Source organism: Oncorhynchus gorbuscha, linkage group LG14 (genome assembly GCF_021184085.1).
Source record: "Oncorhynchus gorbuscha isolate QuinsamMale2020 ecotype Even-year linkage group LG14, OgorEven_v1.0, whole genome shotgun sequence".
In the NCBI taxonomy this organism is placed as follows: domain Eukaryota; kingdom Metazoa; phylum Chordata; class Actinopteri; order Salmoniformes; family Salmonidae; genus Oncorhynchus; species Oncorhynchus gorbuscha.
This window is the reverse complement of record NC_060186.1, coordinates 76,762,087-76,782,828: the sequence shown is the minus strand read 5'-3', so window position 1 is coordinate 76,782,828 and position 20,742 is coordinate 76,762,087. Positions and strand designations below refer to the sequence as shown.

Genomic DNA, 20,742 nt, shown 5'->3' with positions numbered 1-20,742 from the left:
TCTCAGTGTAGGCAGCAGCCTCTCTGAGTCAGCGATTGGGTCTCGGTGTAGGCAGCAGCCTCTCTGAGTCAGCGATTGGGTCTCAGTGTAGGCAGCAGCCTCTCTGAGTTAGTGATTGGGTCTCAGTGTAGGCAGCAGCCTCTCTGAGTTAGTGATTGGGTCTCGGTGTAGGCAGCAGCCTCTCTGAGTCAGTGATTGGGTCTCAATGTAGGCAGCAGCCTCTCTGAGTCAGTGATTGGGTCTCAATGTAGGCAGCAGCCTCTCTGAGTTAGTGATTGGGTCTCAGTGTAGGCAGCAGCCTCTCTGAGTTAGTGATTGGGTCTCGGTGTAGGCAGCAGCCTCTCTGAGTCAGTGATTGGGTCTCAATGTAGGCAGCAGCCTCTCTGAGTTAGTGATTGGGTCTCAATGTAGGCAGCAGCCTCTCTGAGTCAGTGATTGGGTCTCGGTGTAGGCAGCAGCCTCTCTGAGTCAGTGATTGGGTCTCAATGTAGGCAGCAGCCTCTCTGAGTTAGTGATTGGGTCTCAGTGTAGGCAGCAGCCTCTCTGAGTTAGTGATTGGGTCTCGGTGTAGGCAGCAGCCTCTCTGAGTTAGTGATTGGGTCTCGGTGTAGGCAGCAGCCTCTCTGAGTTAGTGATTGGGTCTCGGTGTAGGCAGCAGCCTCTCTGAGTCAGTGATTGGGTCTCAATGTAGGCAGCAGCCTCTCTGAGTTAGTGATTGGGTCTCGGTGTAGGCAGCAGCCTCTCTGAGTCAGTGATTGGGTCTCAATGTAGGCAGCAGCCTCTCTGAGTTAGTGATTGGGTCTCAATGTAGGCAGCAGCCTCTCTGAGTCAGTGATTGGGTCTCGGTGTAGGCAGCAGCCTCTCTGAGTCAGTGATTGGGTCTCAATGTAGGCAGCAGCCTCTCTGAGTTAGTGATTGGGTCTCAGTGTAGGCAGCAGCCTCTCTGAGTTAGTGATTGGGTCTCGGTGTAGGCAGCAGCCTCTCTGAGTTAGTGATTGGGTCTCGGTGTAGGCAGCAGCCTCTCTGAGTTAGTGATTGGGTCTCGGTGTAGGCAGCAGCCTCTCTGAGTCAGTGATTGGGTCTCAATGTAGGCAGCAGCCTCTCTGAGTTAGTGATTGGGTCTCGGTGTAGGCAGCAGCCTCTCTGAGTTAGTGATTGGGTCTCAATGTAGGCAGCAGCCTCTCTGAGTTAGTGATTGGGTCTCGGTGTAGGCAGCAGCCTCTCTGAGTCAGTGATTGGGTCTCAGTGTAGGCAGCAGCCTCTCTGAGTTAGTGATTGGGTCTCAGTGTAGGCAGCAGCCTCTCTGAGTTAGTGATTGGGTCTCGGTGTAGGCAGCAGCCTCTCTGAGTTAGTGATTGGGTCTCAGTGTAGGCAGCAGCCTCTCTGAGTTAGTGATTGGGTCTCAGTGTAGGCAGCAGCCTCTCTGAGTTAGTGATTGGGTCTCAATGTAGGCAGCAGCCTCTCTGAGTTAGTGATTGGGTCTCAGTGTAGGCAGCAGCCTCTCTGAGTTAGTGATTGGGTCTCAGTGTAGGCAGCAGCCTCTCTGAGTTAGTGATTGGGTCTCAATGTAGGCAGCAGCCTCTCTGAGTTAGTGATTGGGTCTCAGTGTAGGCAGCAGCCTCTCTGAGTTAGTGATGACTGTTTAACAGTCTGATGGCCTTGAGATAGAAGCTGTTTTTCAGTCTCTCGGTCCCTGCTTTGATGCACCTGAACTGACCTCGCCTTCTGGATGATAGCGGGGTGAACAGGCAGTGGTTCGGGTGGTTGATGTCCTTGATGATCTTTTTTGGCCTTCTGTGACATCGGGTGGTGTAGGTGTCCTGGAGGGCAGGTAGTTTGCCCCCGGTGATGCGTTGTGCAGACCTCACTACCCTCTAGAGAGCCTTACGGTTGAGGGTGGTGCAGTTGCCGTAACAGGCGGTGATACAGCCCGAAAGGATGCTCTCGATGGTGCATCTGTAAAAGTTTGTCAGGGTTTTGGAGCATGTGGGAACAGACTGGGATAGGAGGCGATTGAATATGTCCGTAAACACACCAGCCGGCACCAATGATAACGTCCTACACTCTGACAGAATGCAGTGATCGGACCAGGCACACTGCTTTACATCAGGCAGTACTTCTTCACAGAGTGACTGGGGTTTTATGGCCCTTAATCACTCCTCTGCTTACTACACCTTAAGTACAAGCACTGGTGAGTAGTCCTGCTATTCTCAATGAGACTGCTGGGGGAAGACAGAGTTCCTATGGAGGTCTGTATCACGCACGCACGCACGCACACACACACGCACACACACACGCGCGCACACACACGTGCGCACACACACACACACGCACACACAGTTCTATACTTAATCTGGCTAGCAAAAGCATTAGCCTCCTACAAATAGAAACGAATGGAGAATGATGCTATCACTATTGCCCCTTGTTGCTGCACGCTCACCAGACAGGCTGGGCAGGCTGAGTAAAGTGTAATCCATCCAAAGCTGGTAGAACAGAGAGTCACAGAGGCACCACAGCCAGTCTGACAGGTAGCACTGCCTAGCACACCTCACTGGAGAGGGGAGGGAGGGCGGGCGTGGGAAGGAGGGCGGGCGTGGGAAGGAGGGCGGGCGTGGGAAGGAGGGCGGGCGTGGGAAGGAGGGCGGGCGTGGGAAGGAGGCCGAGCAGTTTAAGGAGGGCGGGCGTTTCAAGGAGGGCGGGCATTAAAAAAGGGCAGGCGTGGGAAGGACTACACGTGGGAAGGATGACTGGGAAGGAGGCCGAGCAGTTTATTTTACAAGGGTTACTCAACTCATACTCAATTACAAGGGCAAACAACCACAATATGTCTAGTATAGTCACACACTTCTTAACGAATGGTCGACTTTAGACATCGGACACTGTGGGAGGAGCAGGCTGAGGCGGAGAGGTTTGAACAGAGAACCCTGGGTAAATATGGCAACATCCGCATTGACTAACACCGAGACTGACATGTACGTATGAGGGATGAGTGGAGGCCACCGGGCTTTCCTGTCCTGCCCAGGGAAGGGAACCCGTCTCTGGGTGAACATAAACCAAATCCCCTGTCAACTGATTACATAAAACAGGACTAAAATCATCCTGGTTTAGAACCAAGCCAGTGTTGTTGAACCATTGTACTGGTCACAACCTGGAATGTTGTGAGTGTGTGTAGATAGATATACTGAAGCCCTATACACACACATACGGCCTACGCTTTCTGTAAACAATTTGTCCACTAAAAAACTAAATCTCTCAATCACTGACATAACATTGGCTACAGATGTAGGATCTAATTTGATCCGGATTGCTGCAGAAGGAAAACAATCCTGCAGTAACAGGAAATGTGATGTATTATGTGGAGTATAATCAACTGACATTTTCTGCTACATTTGTTGTGAGGGCAAATCAAGTCTGAAATTTATAAGTGGAAATGACAAACTACAGAAGCCTTTTCAAACCTCAAATACATTACAAGTTGTACATTTCCCTGGGGTGATCCAATTAAGATCCTACAGCTGTGTGGCCCAATATGCCCCAATGGGATTCAACACAGGTCTACTGTGCACCAAAAGACTGTGCTATCCTGATGAGCTAAAGCCTAACATGACGACAAACTGTATGTTGTCTGGATGTAAAGGTACCGTCTGGGAACGATGACATCATCACACGTTAATATTTCAACATCCTCTCCCGTCTCCTCTAAAGCTTCTATTGCCAATGTTGATACAGCAGACCTAAAGACCCGGAGGCCCAGTGATCTGGTACGAACACGTCCCAATCTGGTGCTGGGACGATGCCCTCGGAGACGTTGAGGAGCAAGTGAATCATCTGAATAAAGAGAATGTAGAGCTTTCTTTTTGGGACACCGATGACACCGACCACACTGGACTAGAAAAGCCTGACAAAACACAGTCAGAATGGAGACAAAGAAGACAAGGTGGAAGGAGGAGGGAGAAAGAGACAGAGAAATAGAGAAGCATTATTAGAAATTGTGAGGGAGGAAATGTATTTTGTGAAAGAGAGAGAGAGAGATTAGAAAGAAAGAAAAACGTTGAAGAAAACAATAGATTACAAAGATGGCAGTTAGAAGTGTATTTGAATACACAAGGCTCAGGTGACTTGAGAGAGAGAGAGAGAGAAAGAGAGAGAGAGAGATAAAGAGAGAGAGAGAGAGAGAGAGATAAAGAGAGAGAGAGAGATAAAGAGAGAGAGAGAGAGAGATAAAGAGAGAGATAAAGAGAGAGAGAGAGAGAGAGAGAGAGAGAGAGAGAGAGAGAGAGAGAGAGAGAGAGAGAGAGAGAGAGAGAGAGAGAGAGAGAGAGAGAGAGAGAGAGAGAGAGAGAGAGAGAGAGAGATGGTGTTAGTCTCCACAATTCAGAGGTTAAATGCCTACTCTTCTCAGATGACCCTTGCCTGCTGTCACCCACAGCACATGGCCTACAGCAGAGCCTGGACCTGCTAGAGCAGTACTGCCAGACCTGGGCCCTGGCAGTAAACCCCACAGCACATGGCCTACAGCAGAACCTGGACCTACTAGAGCAGTACTGCCAGACCTGGGCCCTGGCAGTAAACCCCACAGCACATGGCCTACAACAGAGCCTGGACCTGCTAGAGCAGTACTGCCAGACCTGGGCCCTGGCAGTAAACCCCACAATCACATGGCCTAAAGAGCCTGGACCTACTAGAGCAGATGAGACCTGGGCCCTGGCAGTAAACCCCACAGCACATGGCCTACAACAGAGCCTGGACCTGCTAGAGCAGTACTGCCAGACCTGGGCCCTGGCAGTAAACCCAAAAGGACTAAAATAATGATTTTCCAGAGAAGATCCAGATCTCAGGGAATTAGAACAAAGTTCTCAATTGGTACAAAATATATAGAGCACTGCACACTAGAATTAATTAAGTTTAAAAATAAGCTCAACTGGACACCTTAATGAGTCAGTGAATGAACTGAGAAAGCACGCAGGGCATTCTACGCCATTAAAAAGCTCATTCAAATTGAAATACATATTTAAATGTGGCTAAAAGTAATTGAATATGTCATTGAACCAATTGCACTTTATGGCAGCGAGGTGTGAGGTCCACTTGCAAAACAAGATTTCATCAAATGGGACAAACACCCAATTGAAATCCTGCATGCAGAGTTCTGTAAGATTCTCTTACATGTCCAGAGGAAAACTACTTACAATGCATGCAGGGCAGAATTATGCCAATATCCACTAATAATAAAAACTCAAAAAAGAGCAATTAAGTTTTGGAAACATCTAAAATACAGTGACCCCCTCTCATATCATTACCAAGCCCTGCAATGCCAAGAGCTGAGCAAAGAAAAGAGTCCCCTCATCCAGCTGGTCCTGGAGCTGAGTTCACAAACCTGTTCTACTAACACACTGAAGCCTCGGTCCCCTCATCCAGCTGGTCCTGGGGCTGAGTTCACAAACCTGCTCTACTAACACACTGAAGCCTCAGGACCAGAACATCCAATCAATGAGAATAAACCAAATTACAACACAGTCAAAACCAAACTACATTGCTTACTGGGAAACACCATCACAAGCACAAAGCAAAAAAGCAGTGCTATCTGGCCCTAATTCGACAGTATAAGGTGGCTATTTGACCACAGTTACTGATCAAAACCTTAGAAAAACCTTGACAAAGTACATGCTCATTGAGCACAGCCTTGCCATTGAGAAGGGTAGACACAGGAAAACCTGGCTCCCTGTAGAGGAAAGGTTGTGCAACCACTGCACCACAGCAGAACCTGAAACGGAGCTGCATTTCCTGACAAAATGTCAAAAATATAAAACAATTAGTGTCATTTTCCCATTTTCTCAAATACCTCTCTGATGAGGATAGGCTACCCGTCCTGTTGGGGGAGGACGCAGAGAGCTGTGGGTTGGCAGCGCACTACATTGCTGCCTGCCATAAGATGAGGGACAGTGTCTGACAAACACAGTTACCGACCAAAACAGACCTTAGAAAAGACAGACAACAGACAGACAGACAGACAGACAGACAGACAGACAGACAGACAGACAGACAGACAGACAGACAGACAGACAGACAGAGAGACAGAGAGACAAAGAGTTGAGAAAGAGACAGACCACAGAGAGAACAGAGACAGAGAGAGACAGAGAGAGACAGAAATGTCAAAAATATAAGAAGACAATTAGTGAGATTTTCCCAGAGAGAGAAATAGAGAGAGATGAGAGAGAGACAGAGAGAGTTGGGGAGAGACAGAGAGACAGAGAGCTGGGGGTAGAGATAGGGTCAAGAGAGACAGAGACAGACAGACAGACAGACAGACAGACAGACAGACAGACAGACAGACAGACAGACAGACAGACAGACAGACAGACAGACAGACAGACAGACAGACAGACAGACAGACAGACAGACAGACAGACAGACAGACAGACAGACAGACAGACAGACAGACAGACAGACAGACAGACAGACAGACAGACAGACAGAGAATGTGAGAGAGGGAGAGAAAGTGAGAGAGAGAGAGAGAGAGAGAGAGAGAGAGAGAGACAGAAAGCGGGAGAGAAAGTGAGAGAGAGAGAGACAGAGAAAGTGAGAGAGAGAGAGAGCGAGAGAGAGGGAGAGAATGTGAGAGAGCGAGAGAGAGAGGGAGAGAAAGTGAGAGAGAGAGAGAAAGTGAGAGAGGGAGAGAGAGAAAGTGAGAGAGAGAGAGAGAGAGAGCGAGAGAGAGGGAGAAAGTGAGAGAGCGAGAGAGGGAGAAAGTGAGAGAGCGAGAGAGGGAGGGAGGGAGAGAGAGAGAGAGAGAGAGAGAGAGAGAGAGAGAGAGATAGAGAAGTGAGAAAGTGAGAGAGAGAGGGAGAGAGAGAAAGTGAGAGAGGGAGAGAGAGAAAGTGAGAGAGAGAGAGAGAGCGAGAGAGAGGGAGAAAGTGAGAGAGCGAGAGGGGGAGGGAGAGAGAGAGAGAGGGAGGGGGAGAGAGAGAGAGAGAGAGAGAGAGAGACAGAGAAAGAGAGAGAGAGAGAGAGAGAGAGAGAGAGAGAGAGAGAGAGAGAGAGAGAGAGAGAGAGAGAGAGAGAGAGAGACAGAAAGCGGGAGAGAGCGTAACCTGTGTATATAGTGTACAATTACAATAACCCACCCACTCATACTCAGTGAAGCAAGGAGATTTAGAGATACAATAATACCTGAGCCAAATATCAAACGGACATCCAGGTACACTTGCAACACGAAGGAGGGTGGTAAAGATTTAGTTTACAGGATTTTCTAAATTCAAACTGGGAGACGAATAGAATTAATAAACAATACCATGTGTCATCATGAGTCAAGACTACAGTCACCACATGCTGATGGAAACTACTAAGAGAGAGAGAGAGAGAGAGAGAGAGAGAGATCTCGAACTGATCTAGAACATATGATGCCGTGTGTCTTGACTGATCTAGAACATATGACGCCGTGTCTCTTGACTCCTGCTCCTCGTAAAGTGACGGCAGAGTTGATAGGAGAGTTCCTGCCCTGTTACTGCCCTGTTCCTGCCCTGTTCCTGCCCTGTTCCTACCCTGTTCCTACCCTGTTCCTGCCCTGTTCCTGCCCTGTTCCTGCCCTGTTCCTGCCCTGTTCCTACCCTGTTCCTGCCCTGTTCCTGCCCTGTTCCTGCCCTGTTCCTACCCTGTTCCTGCCCTGTTCCTACCCTGTTACTACCCTGTTCCTGCCCTGTTCCTACCTGCCCTGTTCCTACCCTGTCCCTGCCCTGTTCCTGCCCTGTTACTACCCTGTTCCTGCCCTGCTCCTACCCTGTTCCTGCCCTGTTACTACCCTGTTCCTGCCCTGTTCCTACCCTGTTCCTGCCCTGTTCCTACCCTGTTCCTACCCTGTTCCTACCCTGTTCCTACCCTGTTCCTGCCCTGTTCCTACCTGCCCTGTTCCTACCCTGCTCCTGCCCTGTTCCTGCCCTGTTACTACCCTGTTCCTACCCTGTTCCTGCCCTGTTCCTACCTGCCCTGCTCCTGCCCTGTTCCTGCCCTGTTACTACCCTGTTCCTGCCCTGTTACTACCCTGTTCCTACCCTGTTCCTGCCCTGTTCCTACCCTGTCCCTGCCCTGTTACTACCCTGTCCCTGCCCTGTTCCTGCCCTGTTCCTACCCTGTCCCTGCCCTGTTCCTACCCTGTCCCTGCCCTGTTACTACCCTGTCCCTGCCCTGTTCCTACCCTGTCCCTGCCCTGTTACTACCCTGTCCCTGCCCTGTTCCTACCCTGTACCTGCCCCGTTCCTACCCTCTTCCTGCCCTGTTACTACCCTGTTCCTACCCTGTTCCTGCCCTGTTCCTACCTGCCCTGTTCCTGCCCTGTTACTACCCTGTTACTACCCTGTTCCTGCCCTGTTCCTGCCCTGTTCCTACCTGCCCTGCTCCTGCCCTGTTCCTGCCCTGTTACTACCCTGTTCCTGCCCTGTTCCTACCCTGTTCCTACCCTGTTACTACCCTGCTCCTACCCTGTTCCTGCCCTGTTCCTACCCTGTTCCTACCCTGTTCCTACCTGCCCTGTTCCTACCCTGTTCCTACCTGCCCTGTTCCTGCCCTGTTCCTACCCTGTTCCTACCCTGTTCCTGCCCTGTTTCTACCCTGTTCCTGCCCTGTTCCTGCCCTGTTCCTACCCTGTTCCTACCCTGTTCCTGTCCTGTTACTACCCTGTTCCTACCCTGTTACTACCCTGTTACTACCCTGTTCCTGCCCTGTTCCTACCCAGTCACCATCAGGTTGCTACTCTGTCGCTCTAATTGGCTCACAGCCTGCAAATGTCACACAGAGGGAATGCCCTTAGGATGTGATGAGGGTGTGTGTCTGGTGGGGGGAGGGGGTACTAAGTCTCCCGAATCCCAATCCAAACCAACTCAACCCTGGGGCACTCATAGTCTCGCCCACCAACCACCTACTGCCTACTAACCTGTCAATCTGGGGTAGGTGGAACTCCATAGAAAACAAGAGACATGAACTCCTTTGAAAAAATACCCCAAACCCCTCAGGTCTACGTGTGGTCTGTCGGCTGGGGACTGACACGGTATGTATAGCTTAGCACTGAGCCGGACAACAAGCATCACCTCAGAAAGATGTCACAGCAGAAATGACATATCACTACCAATCATATCACTACCAATCATATCACTACCAATCACATCACTACCAATCACATCACTACCAATCACATCACTACCAATCACATCACTACCAATCATATCACTACCAATCACATCACTACCAATCATATCACTACCAATCACATCACTACCAATCACATCACTACCAATCACATCACTACCAATCACATCACTACCAATCACATCACTACCAATCACATCACTACCAATCACATCACTACCAATCACATCACTACCAATCACATCACTACCAATCACATCACTACCAATCACATCACTACCAATCACATCACTACCAATCACATCACTACCAATCACATCACTACAATCATATCACTACCAATCATATCACTACCAATCATATCACTACCAATCACATCACTACCAATCACATCACTACCAATCACATCACTACCAATCACATCACTACCAATCACATCACTACAATCATATCACTACCAATCATATCACTACCAATCACATCACTACCAATCACATCACTACCAATCACATCACTACCAATCTGAACAGTAACACAAGTAAACAACAATATGGACGATTACACCGTAATATTTCTTCATAGGTTACAGCCGTCAAAACAAGCAGCAAGGTGTGAGTTGACGGGCCGCTGTGTGTGTGTGTGTGTGTGTGTGTGTGTGTGTGTGTGTGTGTGTGTGTGTGTGTGTGTGTGTGTGTGTGTGTGTGTGTGTGTGTGTGTGTGTGTGTGTGTGTGTGTGTGTGTGTGTGTGTGTGTGTGTGTGTGTGTGTGTGTGTGTGTGTGTGTGTGTGTGTGTGTGTGTGTGTGTGTGTAAAATGACGGAGCAGCGTGTTGAGTTCACACTGTATGTGAGTTGGTGGGGCGGTGATGGTGTTTTACACTGCTGTGAGAAGAAGGTCTCTGACAGAATAATAGAACCCACGACGAAAGAGAGGAGGAGGAGATGGAGGAGGAGGTGGAAGAGGAGGTGGTGGAGGAGGGGGAGGAAGAGGAGGTGGAGGTGTGAAACTGTCAGGAACCAGAGGGACCAGGCCCAGAGGCAATAACCTGGGAGTGACCGACAAACACCTCCCCACACCTCAGGACCTCTGAACGGGCACCGTAAACTACAGACACCCGCTGATCTTATATCAGAACCAGCAGGGGGGGCTAGGGCAGGGGAGGGCAGAGGGGCTGGGGAGGGCAGAGGAGAGGGGCTTTCCCAAGCACGGGGCAGATTAGACGTGTACTGTCAGGTATCAACTCACACTCTTCTGCTTGTTTTAACACCCCTGGAGCAGGACTGGAGAATAGGGGGGGGGGGGGATGACACAGGGGGACGGCAGGGGGAAGTAGGGAGGGGGTCTGGGTTCACAGGCCTGGAGGGCTACAAATGGTCCACAGGACAAAGGGAAAGCCCCTGTTGAGAAAGTTAATGAGGTTTGTTGAACTTTGACCTTTGAGCTAAGTGGTGTTACAGTATCAGGCCTATTCCTGCTCTGATGTGCTACATTTACATTTACATTTAAGTCATTGCTACATGGGTGTTATGGTTCATACCAATTCTGTTTGGCGAAGAAGTTCCCTTGAACAGGTAGCCTAGTGGTTAGCACATTGGGCTAGTAAATACGAGGTTGCTAGATCGAATCCCCAAGCAGATTAGGTAAAAATATATTATTCTGCTCCTGAACAAGGCAGGCACTGTTCCCTGGTAGGCCGTCATTTTAAATAAGAATTTGTTTACTCGCCTAGTTAAATAAAAAGGTATCTTTTCAAGTGAAAGTTACCCGGGAAATAAATATTTCCTATGCATTGATGGAGCGCAGATAACAAGAGCTTTTAATAAAGGAGGCAAACCTGACTAACCGCTTCAATGGCTTTATATACAACATAACAGATGGAGAATGGAGAGACTATTTAAAGGGAGTGTTGAGGCGGAGACACAGAAGAGAGGTGTGGGACGGAAAAACATACGCTCAACTGAAAAAACATTGTTAAATGGCACTGAGCTTCTCTTCAGGCATTATATCAGACAGCCTACCGTGACGGTAGAGATCAAAATAAAGGGTGCTTCCCAAATTGCATCCTATTCAGTGTAGTGCACATCTTTAGTAGATAGTAGTGGTGCACTATACTGAGTCTATGAAACATTAGGAACACCTGCTCTTTTCATGATATAGACTGACCAGGTGAATCCAGGTGAAAGATATGATTCCTTATTGATGTCACCTGTTAAATCCACTTCAATCAGTGGTGATGAAGGGGAGGAGACGGGTTAAAAATGAAGGGGAGGAGACAGGTTAAAGATGAAGGGGAGGAGACAGGGTTAAAAATGAAGGGGAGGAGACAGGGTTAAAGATGAAGGGGAGGAGACAGGTTAAAGATGAAGGGGAGGAAACAGGGTTAAAGATGAAGGGGAGGAGACAGGGTTAAAGATGAAGGGGAGGAGACAGGGTTAAAGATGAAGGGGAGGAGACGGGTTAAAGATGAAGGGGAGGAGACGGGTTAAAGATGAAGGGGAGGAGACGGGTTCAAGATGAAGGGGAGGAGACGGGTTGAAGATGAAGGGGAGGAGTCGGGTTAAAGATGAAGGGGAGGAGTCGGGTTAAAGATGAAGGGGAGGAGACAGGTTAAAGATGAAGGGGAGGAGACGGGTTAAAGATGAAGGGGAGGAGACAGGTTAAAGATGAAGGGGAGGATACGGGTTAAAGATGAAGGGGAGGAGACGGGTTAAAGATGAAGGGGAGGAGACGGGTTAAAGATGAAGGGGAGGAGACGGGTGAAAGATGAAGGGGAGGAGACGGGTTAAAGATGAAGGGGAGGAGACGGGTTAAAGATGAAGGGGAGGAGACAGGGTTAAAGATGAAGGGGAGGAGACGGGTTAAAGATGAAGGGGAGGAGGCGGGTTAAAGATGAAGGGGAGGAGACGGGTTAAAGATGAAGGGTAGGAGACGGGTTAAAGATGAAGGGGGGGAGACAGGGTTAAAGATGAAGGGGAGGAGACGGGTTAAAGATGAAGGGGAGGAGACGGGTTAAAGATGAAGGGGAGGAGACAGGGTTAAAGATGAAGGGGAGGAGACAGGTTAAAGATGAAGGGGAGGAGACAGGGTTAAAGATGAAGGGGAGGAGACAGGGTTAAAGATGAAGGGGAGACAGGTTAAAGATGAAGGGTTAAAGATGAAGGGGAGATGAGGGGACGGGTTCAAGATGAAGGGGAGGAGACGGGTTAAAGTTGAAGGGGAGGAGACAGGTTAAAAATGAAGGGGAGGAGACAGGGTTAAAGATGAAGGGGAGGAGACAGGTTAAAGATGAAGGGGAGGAGACAGGGTTAAAGATGAAGGGGAGGAGACAGGTTAAAGATGAAGGGGAGGAGACAGGGTTAAAGATGAAGGGGAGGAGACAGGGTTAAAGATGAAGGGGAGGAGACGGGTTAAAGATGAAGGGGAGGAGACAGGTTGAAAATGAAGGGGAGGAGACAGGTTGAAAATGAAGGGGAGGAGACAGGTTAAAGATGAAGGGGAGGAGTCGGGTTAAAGATGAAGGGGAGGAGACAGGTTAAAGATGAAGGGGAGGAGACAGGTTAAAGATGAAGGGGAGGAGACAGGTTAAAGATGAAGGGGAGGAGACAGGGTTAAAGATGAAGGGTAGGAGACAGGTTAAAGATGAAGGGGAGGAGACAGGTTAAAGATGAAGGGGGGAGACAGGGTTAAAGATGAAGGGTAGGAGACAGGTTAACGATGAAGGGGAGGAGACAGGTTAAAGATGAAGGGGAGGAGACATGTTAAAGATGAAGGGGAGGAGACAGGGAGGAGACAGGGTTAAAGATGAAGGGGAGGAGACGGGTTAAAGATGAAGGGGAGGAGACGGGTTCAAGATGAAGGGGAGGAGACAGGTTGAAAATGAAGGGGAGGAGACAGGTTAAAGATGAAGGGGAGGAGTCGGGTTAAAGATGAAGGGGAGGAGACAGGTTAAAGATGAAGGGGAGGAGACAGGTTAAAGATGAAGGGGAGGAGACAGGGTTAAAGATGAAGGGTAGGAGACAGGTTAAAGATGAAGGGGAGGAGACATGTTAAAGATGAAGGGGAGGAGACAGGTTAAAGATGAAGGGGAGGAGACAGGTTAAAGATGAAGGGGAGGAGACAGGTTAAAGATGAAGGGGAGGAGACAGGGTTAAAGATGAAGGGTAGGAGACAGGTTAAAGATGAAGGGGAGGAGACGGGTTAAAGATGAAGGGGAGGAGACAGGTTAAAGATGAAGGGGAGGAGACAGGGTTAAAGATGAAGAGGGTCAAAATGTTTGGTATACTCAGTGTATATACGGAATACGGTGCCGTCTGGGACACAAAGAAAGAGCTGTTATGCTACAAACATTCGCTTTGTCCCAACTGTCTATTTAGTTCGTTATTAACGGATGGCATCGGCAGCCATCCTGAGCACACTGTCATGTTGTCCTTGGCCTCAATCCCCATGACAACTGCTGGATTCAACGACTACCAAAAAAAGAATCACACACACACACACACACACACACACACACACACACACACACACACACACACACACACACACACACACACACACACACACACACACACACACACACACACACACACACACACAGGTATGGAGCAGGTGTGATGGTTTCTAAACCCCCTGCCTCTGTGATTTTCAATTTTCAAAGTGAAATCATCAACAGTGGCTCTGCTGTTTAGTACTAAGCAAAACAAGTTCTATCAACAAACTAGCTAAATCATACACTCATTGAGCCTATGTTAATGGGGGGGGGTCCAAACCCTTCTAAACCCTCTTTTAAGTCCTTATCAGTTGCTGCTGTGTTAAATACCAACAGTAGGCTAAGCACCTCTAAAGCTAACAGCCATAGGGAACCTAACAGTGATGATATTATGTCCATGAAACAGACAAGTGGGTTTTGCCTACAGAACAACACCAGAGGTGCTCAGTCTTATGAAACGGACTGCATCCTAAATAGCACCGATTCCCTATATAGTGCACTACTTTAGACCAGAGTAGTGCACTAGATATAGGGAATAGGGTGCCATAGGGCTCTGGTCTAAAGTAGTGCACTATATAGGGAATAGGGTGCCATAGGGCTCTGATCAACAGTAGTGCACTATATAGGGAATAGGGTGCCATTTGGGAGACAGTGTTTATCTCTGGATCCCCTGGGGGAGATAAGCTCAGTACTGAACGGATGCAAAACTACCACACCGAGAGGACAGTTTGGACAGAAAACATTTCCTGACAGAAACTGTATTGCATAACGAAATCACAAAGTGCTGCACTGGCTGACCCACCAGTAGCTATATAATCTAGATCAGTAGAGGCTGCTGAGGGGAGGACGGCTCATAATAATGTCTGGAATGGAGTCAATGGAGTGGTATCAACCACATCGAAGAAGTGGTTTCCATGTGTTTGATATCACTGCATCGACTCCATTCCAGACATTATTATGAGCCGTCCTCCCCTCAGCAGCCTCTACTGATCTAGATTATATGACACACTGTCTATCTAGACCATATGACACAGTGTCTATCTAGACCATATGACACAGTGTCTATCTAGACCATATGACATACTGTCTATCTAGACCATATGACACAGTGTCTATCTAGACCATATGACATACTGTCTATCTAGACCATATGACATACTGTCTATCTAGACCATATGACATACTGTCTATCTAGACCATATGACATACTGTCTATCTAGACCATATGACACAGTGTCTATCTAGACCATATGACACAGTGTCTATCTAGACCATATGACACAGTGTCTATCTAGACCATATGACACAGTGTCTATCTAGACCATATGACACAGTGTCTATCTAGAGCATATGACACAGTGTCTACCTAGACCATATGACACAGTGTCTATCTAGACCATATGACATACTGTCTATCTAGACCATATGACATACTGTCTATCTAGACCATATGACATACTGTCTATCTAGACCATATGACATACTGTCTATCTAGACCATATGACACAGTGTCTATCTAGACCATATGACACAGTGTCTATCTAGACCATATGACACAGTGTCTATCTAGACCATATGACACAGTGTCTATCTAGACCATATGACACAGTGTCTATCTAGACCATATGACACAGTGTCTATCTAGACCATATGACACAGTGTCTATCTAGACCATATGACACAGTGTCTATCTAGACCATATGACATACTGTCTATCTAGACCATATGACATACTGTCTATCTAGACCATATGACACAGTGTCTATCTAGACCATATGACACAGTGTCTATCTAGACCATATGACACAGTGTCTATCTAGACCATATGACACAGTGTCTATCTAGACCATATGACACAGTTTTCCAGTTTTATATGTATATTTAAAACCAACTACTTTCAGTCCGAATGGATCATTTTTCAGCGTAGTAACAAACCCACACTGCAACCTATGCCAGCCCTAACTGTTCCCACCCCTATTGTTGGCGGAGAGCAAATGTTGCAGTTTTAAAGCTAATTTCCCGACAATTCTACACATTTTGCATGGGGCAGATATATTTTGTAGCTGTTTTAAAGCTAATTTCCTGACAATTCTACACATTTTGCATGGGGCAGATATATTTTGTAGCTGTTTTAAAGCTAATTTCCTGACAATTCTACACATTTTGCATGGGGCAGATATATTTTGTAGCTGTTTTAAAGCTAATTTCCCCGACAATTCTACACATTTTGCATGGGTCAGATATATTTTGTAGCCGTTTTAAAGCTAATTTCCTGACAATTCTACACATTTTGCATGGGGCAGATATATTTTGTAGCTGTTTTAAAGCTAATTTCTCCAACAATTCTACACATTTTGCATGGGGCAGATATATTTTGTAGCCTTTTTAAAGCTAATTTCCCTGACAATTCTACACATTTTGCATGGGGCAGATATATTTTGTAGCCGTTTTAAAGCTAATTTCCCGACAATTCTACACATTTTGCATGGAGCAGATATATTTTGTAGCCGTTTTAAAGCTGATTTCCCGACAACTCTACACATTTTGCATGGGGCAGATATATTTTGTAGCTGTTTTAAAGCTAATTTCTCCAACAATTCTACACATTTTGCATGGGGCAGATATATTTTGTAGCCGTTTTAAAGCTAATTTCCCGACAATTCTACACATTTTGCATGGGGCAGATATATTTTGTAGCTGTTTTAAAGCTAATTTCTCCGACAATTCTACACATTTTGCATGGGGCAGATATATTTTGTAGCCGTTTTAAAGCTAATTTCTCTGACAATTCTACACATTTTTGCATGGGACAGATATATTTTGTAGCTGTTTTAAAGCTAATTTCCTGCAATTCTATGCATTCTTCCAATGTCTTATGTGTGTTTATATGATGCCTGCGGTCCGTATTGACCCCGTTATGGAAGATCTAGACCACATAACACAGTGTCTGTCTAGATCAGCTGGGTTCAGGCTCATCCTTAATATTTTTCTTTACCAACTGTAATTTGGCTGTAGGCCACTATGTCAGAAACAAAACAAAAAAAGCTTTTGGGTCTTAAAAATATAGGGTTAGGCATAAGATAAGAAGTGCGTTTAAGGTTAGGGTTGAGTTTAAAAATCTGATTTTACGATTTGTATTGCTGAACTTATCGCAGGACTGCCGGCTGTCCAAGTAAATAATGGCAGCAGTAGGATCCCCATTAGCCGACAGCAATGGCGGCAGGTGGACATGGTTCTGTTTTGAGTTAAAGGTGGTAGGTCCTGCCCTCTACTGGCGATGGAAAGAATAGCAGCTAGAGAGAGCACATTTTAAAAATATTTTTTATTTATTTAACTAGGCAAGTCAGTTTTAAGAACAAATTCTTATTTAAATTACATGATAAATACTATTAACTCTTCAAATGGAATACAATATTTGTAAATATATAATAATATAGAAAAATAAAAAGAGAAAAAAGAGGTTATTTCTAAATTCATAGTTGCAACAGGAAATCCTTAAAGTTATCGAGCTTATCAAGTAGGGACATAGTTCCAGGCAAACACTGTTCAAGTAGATTCTAAGACATAGAAGTAAATAACAACATTAGGTAACACTAAATAAGGACTTACATTCATAAACTACTCTATTACTGAGAATCTTAAGAGTATAGTATATTTTAGTGGGATGACCTAATTTACATTTAAGTCATTTAGCAGACGCTCTTATCCAGAGCGACTTACAAATTGGTGCATTCACCTTATGACATCCTAATGATCTCGTCTTGCATTACTAAAAACTGGTGTGTGGAAAATGACCTGATAAATAATTTTTCAAAAAAAGACAAAAGTAGATAAAACAATAATAGTTGTATCATCAGTTTTTCTTTCCATTTGGGAATTGTTAACACAATCAGAGAAACATTCAAAACATGCTGCATGACTTGGTATGAAGGGTTGGTATGCGGTGAAGTCAGTAGGTCGAAGGCTCGGTATGCAGTGATGTCAGCGACTGTGCTTTTCCAACATGGCGTCAGTGTGGTTCACCCAGACGGTTTACCAAATGACATCATCACCATCAGCACTTAGCTAGAATCTCCTGGCAGCTCTTGTACACTTTGACCAGGCAGTTCAGCCTTGGTTTTGAGCTCTGAAAGAGGAATGAAAGGTAAACTATAATCAGACAGGTGAATGTAGAGGTCAGTCAGGCTTCAACGCGCGGGGGTAGGCTTCAACGCGCGGGGGTAGGCTTCAACGCGCGGGGGTAGGCTTCAACGCGCGGGGGTAGGCTTCAACGCGCGGGGGTAGGCTTCAACGCGCGGGGTAGGCTTCAACGCGCGGGGTAGGCTTCAACGCGCGGGGGTAGGCTTCAACGCGGGGGTAGGCTTCAACGCGCGGGGTAGGCTTCAACGCGCGGGGGTAGGCTTCAACGCGCGGGGGTAGGCTTCAACGCGCGGGGGTAGGCTTCAACGCGCGGGGGTAGGCTTCAACGCGCGGGGGTAGGCTTCAACGCGCGGGGGTAGGCTTCAACGCGCGGGGGTAGGCTTCAACGCGCGGGGGTAGGCTTCAACGCGCGGGGGTAGGCTTCAACGCGCGGGGGTAAAACTACATCAGATCCAAAGGTTTTAATTATTATTATTTATTTTTTTCATGTGAAGAACACAGGACATTTCACATGTCCGAAATGTGATGTATAAATAAATCTTGATTTGATTTAGATACAGACATGCATTTTAAACAGTATGTTATATCCATAATGATCCCGAAGCTCACCTGAAACAGCGGGACCACGGTAGACACTGCCTCTGGATCTGAGGGGTCCTTCAAGAGGATGCAAAGATAGTAGATGACGGTTTGCTGAAGAAAAAAAAAAAACACATCATAAGATACTATATAATAATATTGTATATACCATTTATCAGACTACTTTATCCAAAGCGACTTTCAGTCATGCATTGTTCACTGTCCTACGATCATCAGATAAGTTATAGCAGGATCCATCGAACTTTATCTGAACGAGAAGCAGTCAACGCCTTTAGTGACGATCAAATCAACTGTGGAAATGTACCTTCATCAGCTCAGTGTCCTATTTCCTCACCATGTGAATAGCTACAATAATTACTATGTCTTTGATTTTCCTCACCATGTGAATAGCTACAATAATTACTATATCTTTGATTTTCCTCACCATGTGAATAGCTTCATTAATTACTATATCTTTGATTTTCCTCACCATGTGAATAGCTTCAATAATTACTATGTATTTGATTTTCCTCACCATGTGAATAGCTTCATTAATTACTATATCTTTGATTTTCCTCACCATGTGAATAGCTTCATTAATTAATATATCTTTGATTTTCCTCACCATGTGAATAGCTTCATAATTACTATATATTTTATTTTCCTCACCATGTGAATAGCTTGATTAATTACTATATCTTTGATTTTCCTCACCATGTGAATAGCTTGATTAATTACTATATCTTTGATTTTCCTCACCATGTGAATAGCTTCATTAATTAATATATCTTTGATTTTCCTCACCATGTGAATAGCTTGATTAATTACTATATATTTTATTTTCCTCACCATGTGAATAGCTTCAATAATTACTATGTCTTTGATTTTCCTCACCATGTGAATAGCTTCATTAATTACTATATCTTTGATTTTCCTCACCATGTGAATAGCTTGATTAATTACTATATCTTTTATTTTCCTCACCATGTGAATAGCTTCATTAATTACTATATCTTTGATTTTCCTCACCATGTGAATAGCTTGATTAATTACTATATCTTTTATTTTCCTCACCATGTGAATAGCTTCATAATTACTATGTCTTTGATTTTCCTCACCATGTGAATAGCTTCATTAATTACTATATCTTTGATTTTCCTCACCATGTGAATAGCTTCATTAATTACTATGTCTTTGATCTTGCCCATCTCTATGAAGTCTGTAGACTCCCTGCCGGAGGCGTAGCTAGAAGACACCTGGACACCCAGAGAACCAATGATGAGCAGCGTCTCATGGTCCACCTTCACAAAGTGGATGTGAAACATCATACCGACCAGGGTGATGATTATGGCACTGGAGAGAACGGCTGTGTTCTGGAGAGAGATGAAGAGAATGGCATTGAAGTAAAAAATAAAAAGTTTTAATCTCTCTGTAGACTCAGGGTGCTCCACATACAGCAACTTTGAGAAGAGACCAGCATTGAACTGATTGAACAACAACAACACTTTTCTATATTATTAATCTAGCTTAGTGGGTTACCGACACTGGCCCTAAAGTGCTATAGGGGCACGCTTTTGTTCTAGACCTGCACTAACACCACCGATACAACCACACAACACCTGCTGAGCAGTTGGTTGAATCAGATGTGTTTAGTGTCGGGCTGGAACAAAATCCTGCACACCCAGTAGCTTCCCGGGAACTGGATTGTTGACCAGTGACGCAGGTGCCACGGTCAAAACTATTAAGACTGTATAGGGAATTAGGGTGCCATTTGGGACTAAACCCTAGTCTCCTTACCTCGGTGACGAAGAATATGATGTAGGCCGATAGCCAGACGGCGCAGGTGTAAGCCATCACTCTGCCTATGGAGACTTTAGCCGAGCTAACCGTGAACTCCCTGCAGAAACCCGAGTGACTTTGACACTCCAGAGAGATGGCCTTGCCGTCGATGTCCGTGTAGGTTTCATCTTCCATGCTGTAATGCTGGTCACCGTTCTGCATAAACTCTCTAGATGACTGAATGTCAATAGCTGGAACTTGGAGTGATGTCTAGCTAACGTTAGCTGTCGTCTAACTAATGTCCACAGTGAGGAGACAGCTTACTAGCTATAGCTAACAATGTGGAGACTGAATAAACTATTTAAAAACCATTAACAATAACTAACATATTTGCATACGCTAAGTTACTAGTTTACTTCAAAGCCAGTGAATCCGGAAATTCACTTGCTCTCAATATTGACTATTAATGGCACAAAACTAGGTCAACATCGATGAGAAAACCTCTTTGACCGAACTGGCAAGCTACAAACTTTGAGGTGCATTGTGGGGAAAGTAAGCTATTTCCAAACAACAACTACATTTCCCAGGATGCTTCGCGGTCTATAACTTTTGACCTCTGGA

General features: G+C 46.0%; 1 protein-coding gene across 1 annotated transcript; it reads right to left on the bottom strand.

Annotated features, from left to right (window-relative positions):
- Positions 1 to 16,926: 16,926 nt before the first annotated feature.
- On the bottom strand, positions 16,927 to 20,648 carry pigh (phosphatidylinositol glycan anchor biosynthesis, class H). Its single transcript, XM_046299049.1, has 4 exons — positions 20,140 to 20,648; positions 19,506 to 19,715; positions 18,373 to 18,456; positions 16,927 to 17,749 (listed from the first exon to the last, which is right to left on the bottom strand). The coding sequence occupies exons 1-4, from the start codon at positions 20,341 to 20,343 to the stop codon at positions 17,678 to 17,680; spliced, it is 570 nt and encodes a 189-aa protein (XP_046155005.1). The 5' UTR covers positions 20,344 to 20,648; the 3' UTR covers positions 16,927 to 17,677.
- Between the last annotated feature and the right edge of the window lie 94 nt (positions 20,649 to 20,742).